A 4418-nucleotide genomic window follows, 5' to 3' on the forward strand; every position below is an offset into this window, starting at 1 on the left:
CTTCCCTTCCTCACCACGTGGTCGTGGGTTCAATCCTATGATCGGAGCCAAATATTGGGATCTAAATCACAATACAGTAAACATTTATTTTGTGGAATGATAATTGTTGATGCCATCGTATCAAAGATGTGGGGTATTTATAGCCATATCCCCACCTCTCGGGTTCACATTAAGTTAGTGCCTCTGTTCATAAGAATATTTTTATAATATTTTTTGGTACGATAACCATTACATTATTACATGTTGTACCATTATAGGATACTACACGTGTCAGATGACCCTTCGGTGACTTGGGTAGCTACCTTGGGTTCTTTCTTCTACCTCGTTCCTCTGAGCTCTTCATTCCACATCAGATGGCTCCTCGGGCCTCACCGATGCTTTCGACGATCCTTGATCTTGCGACCGAGGCTTTGGCCTCTGGGCTCCTCACTTCGCTTTGACCTTCGGGCTCCTCGCTTCGCAGTGGCTGTCCCTTTGGCTCCATACCTACACCTAAAACTGACCACTTGCTGTCTCAAGGGGTTGGCTAAGGCCGGTGAAGTCAACAAGGGGCTAATGTTCCCCTAACACTATCTGCATAAGTGATGCTCTCATCCCAATGAGCACTTATTAAAATAATAGGTTCTTATATTTTATGAAGCTCTTCTTTGACCTTAAATTGCAATTCTTGAAGGTGTTTCATACTCTTAAAGTACATAACATACCATTTATAAAACTAAATCTTATATACTAACAAACTATATTAATCTTATTAACTATATTAATATTAATCACTAAAATATACTAAACCTATTTTAAGGTCATTGATCTTTCAGGTGAGGAACATTGCCCTGGTGAGGAGGGGAAAGACAGCTTTGTACCACTGCGATGCGAGTGCGAGAGGGGCGGGGACAGAATAGGAATGGAAGGAATTATTGAGCAGTTGGGCCTGACAATCAATGGTTGCATTCACAATTTTCCTTATCTACAGCTTCTAGCAACACTTTTCTAGCGACATGGATTTCACACACCCGTTGGCTAGTAACCGAGAAACAACCTGCATTCTTTCTCCAATCTCCAGATAGGATTACAGATACGTCAAGGTGGTGCTGTACATGAGACTCGCGCTCGTAGTTTATACCACAACGCGGTCCTTGCGAATGCTAGACTAGTTATTGCCAAAAAAATAAAATAAAATAAATACAGTTGATTGTCTCCCAACTAGCCAATGGCCATGTCAATGATATGAGTCTGATATCAGCTGTCTGGGATCCGAGATCTGAAGAACAGTATTCAATTGCGCAAAGTAAGGGACAATTCACAGGTCACAAAAGAGAAGTAATACGAGCACACGCCTGCGGATCCGCGCGCCGACCACACAAGACATCCGTCGGATCTAATTGTGCGGCCCACATAACATCCATCAGCGCAGTGAAAATGAAATTACAATTTCCCTCCGCTCCTCACATGGTCGAAGAGACGAGATCCGTGGCGACGGCGAGCCGCCGGCCAGCCTGCTCCATGAGCGCCACCATGCCCTGGCACTCCCGCAGCACCATCTCGTCCATGCCGCCCTTCATCAGGGCCGGGAAGAACAGCCAGAACCCCGTCCCGGCCACGAAAGCCAGCGTCAGCGGCAACGCGACCGCCCGCGGGCGGCGCCACCACCCCGGGTGCGACGCCCACCAGCGCTCCGCGGCCGCGCACGTCCCGTGCAGGAGGAAGAACGCGGTCACCTCACCGCTGGGCGCGCTCCGCATGATGTAGTAGAAGATGAGCTCGTGCATAAGCCCGGACACGAGGAACGCCGCCAGGACGCCCGCCGCATTGCCGAGGCGCGCGCGAACGGGGTCGAACACCGACGGCCGGAGGATGGACGAAACCATGAGGTTCCACCGCCGACCCCAGAAGTCCCGCAGAGACGACGCCAGGTACGGCCGGTTCACCTGAGGCTCCATCTCCATCCCGAGCAAGTCGTGGATCACGGTGTGGACGGTGGCCAGGAGGAGATCCAGTGAGAAGTAGATGTGCAAGGTGTACAAGACGAGGAGCTGGTACCGGTTCATCGCGTTCTTGAACTGGTACGAGTAGATGATGACGGGGATGACAGCGCCAGAGAGGAGCACCCTGACGGGGGCGTGAACGCGGGAGGGGACAGGAGCTTGACTCTTGTCTTTGTCTGCGGTGGACTGCCGGAGCTTGACGGGGAGGGAGGCGGAGCAGACGAAGTGAGGGAGAGACAGGGATGGCTCGAGGGGCCCGCGGCCGACGGCGAGGAGGAAGATCTTGAAGGAGCCGAGCCAGGTGAGGAAGAAGGCCGAGGTGCCGCGGAACGTGGAGGTCGAGAAGGCGAAGGGGATCGCGTAGAGCAGCGCAACGACGGGCAGGAGCGCGGCGAGGCGAGGCGCGCCTGGGCGGAGGTGACCCGCGGCAAGGCGGGCGTAGGACATTGCCGCCCACGCCGCCGCGGAGACGTTCACAATGCTGCCGAGCTCGCCGTCCATCAGCGCCGCCGCCATGTTGATGGACACACAGAAATCGATGGGGTGCTCTGCAGCTGCTACTGCTGCCGAGGGGTTTGTTTTTGTATTTCCTCGTGACCTCCTGAGTGGTGTCCGTGAGGTCCGAATCTGATACCGCCACTTCTGTTCTGCGTGTTGTTTTGAAGGGATGGGCATGCCCGTAAATATCTATAGATCTACTTTAGTTTAATTTAATTAATTAGTAATTAAATTGAATTAGAGTGGATCTACACGTCGTTTCAGTCTATCATTATTGTTTTGGAAGCTCAAATTTAAACAAATCAGTGGGCTGCTTTTACCACTTCTATGTTGTTGACACTTGACACTTCATAATTTTCCTTTTTTAAGTACAATTTATGATTTGCTACTCATGACTCTTATATGCTAGTAGTTAAGATTTGCCATTCTGTGCGCACAAAGGGCAAGAACCACAAAGTGCCTAGTGGGCATGACAGCCAAGTTTAGGATATGGGGTCAACCCGTGCTCGCGAGCCGTGTTGGCAAATCATCATTCCTTTTTAAGTAAAGCAGGTCACCTGCAACACCTTGCCAGTGATAGCTAGCTATGCTTCTTCCTCCACACTTCCCCTTGCTCTCTCCTTTCCAGACACCAGTGGCCTCCCAGGCCGCACTCCGCCAACTTCGAACTTGTGCATTTCCTCGCCCGTCTTGCCTTCTTGTAGCCAACAGTGCCAACACCACATCGTCACCACCGTAAGCTTTCCTTAAGTGATTGTTTGTTTCAGCTGGAGATTCTGAAAAAAGTTTATAGAAGTTGAATTGTGAAAAACTGAATTGTAAAAAGCTGGATTATGAAAAACTTTTAGATTGTAGATTTAAAAAATTTTAATGAACAGTTTAGTAAAATAGACTTTCACAATCTATCAAAAACTAAGAAAAATCAGCTTCTCAGATTTCCACAATTCAACTAATAAATTTTAAAAAGATATAATCAAAAGCTGTCTGTTTGTTTCAGCTTCGGATTGTAAAAACTGAAAGCCACGATCCAAAGCTGAAACAAACAGGTCCTAAACTTGTCCCCATATGAATGCTGACTCTAACCTGGCCTCTCACCTGAACCCTGGCCATAACCTTCCCTTCGTCCTGATTCTGACAACGTCTTAATCATTGGTTTCGACAGTGTTGCGGCATTCGACCAATAATTCATGCCGTGAATTAGAGATTTCGGTACCAAACCTCATTTGACTCGAATTTGAAACTTCGAAAATCTATTTGGCTACTATAAAGTGTCAAGGGCAAACCAATCTTAGGAGCCGAAGTAATAATTAATTATTTAGAAAAAATCAAAATAGTATGGTGAAATGCCTCTTTTACCCATGCGCGACTACAAGGTATAAAAAGGACTTGTGGTTCTACAAAATAGTGATTGTACTTATTTTCTGTGAAAATTTGCACGCACCAAATTTTTTGGATGGTTTCGATCATTTTGTTGGCTTTATGCAAGTTGGAGCACACTATTAATATGTACCTAATACTTTTGAGAGACGAGAATCATGTTATCAGGTGCTTAAGGAATTAGGCTCTTTATTTCATATGAAATTTGTGAGAGGTTTTTTCTATTTATTATTGTTTAATTATAGTCGAGTGTCCGTGAATTGCTAGGGCAACACAATTTTCACTTAACACAAGCACATTCATTAATATTGCTAACGTCAAGGACAATGCCGTGCATGCGTGCATAAGCTAAGGTGCACTTGGCTATCAAAAGAACAAGGAAATATACGTTGAAAACACAATTCTAGAAACAATACTTAACTCATTAGCATAAACGCCCCAGAATTCCGTAAACAACTTTATTTGATTACAGCACATGGATCTTTTTCATTCTGGCTACTACCAAAGCCCTGCTCTCGATGTAGGCACTAAAGAGCCATAATGTACCATCCTTGCTTAGAT

General features: G+C 46.9%; 1 protein-coding gene across 1 annotated transcript; it reads right to left on the reverse strand.

The window, feature by feature from the left end:
* Positions 1-1304: 1304 nt before the first annotated feature.
* On the reverse strand, positions 1305-2597 carry LOC133920570 (probable long-chain-alcohol O-fatty-acyltransferase 5). Its single transcript, XM_062365174.1, has one exon. The coding sequence runs from the start codon at positions 2496-2498 to the stop codon at positions 1443-1445; it is 1056 nt and encodes a 351-aa protein (XP_062221158.1). The 5' UTR covers positions 2499-2597; the 3' UTR covers positions 1305-1442.
* Positions 2598-4418: the final 1821 nt, after the last annotated feature.

The sequence above is a fragment of the Phragmites australis genome, chromosome 6 (genome assembly GCF_958298935.1).
Source record: "Phragmites australis chromosome 6, lpPhrAust1.1, whole genome shotgun sequence".
Taxonomy (NCBI): Eukaryota; Viridiplantae; Streptophyta; class Magnoliopsida; order Poales; family Poaceae; genus Phragmites; species Phragmites australis.

What these genes read in the sequence shown, in the direction of transcription:
- LOC133920570 (XM_062365174.1), bottom strand. Translation starts at nt 2,498, where the DNA reads ATGGCGGCGGCGCTGATGGACGGCGAGCTCGGCAGCATTGTGAACGTC.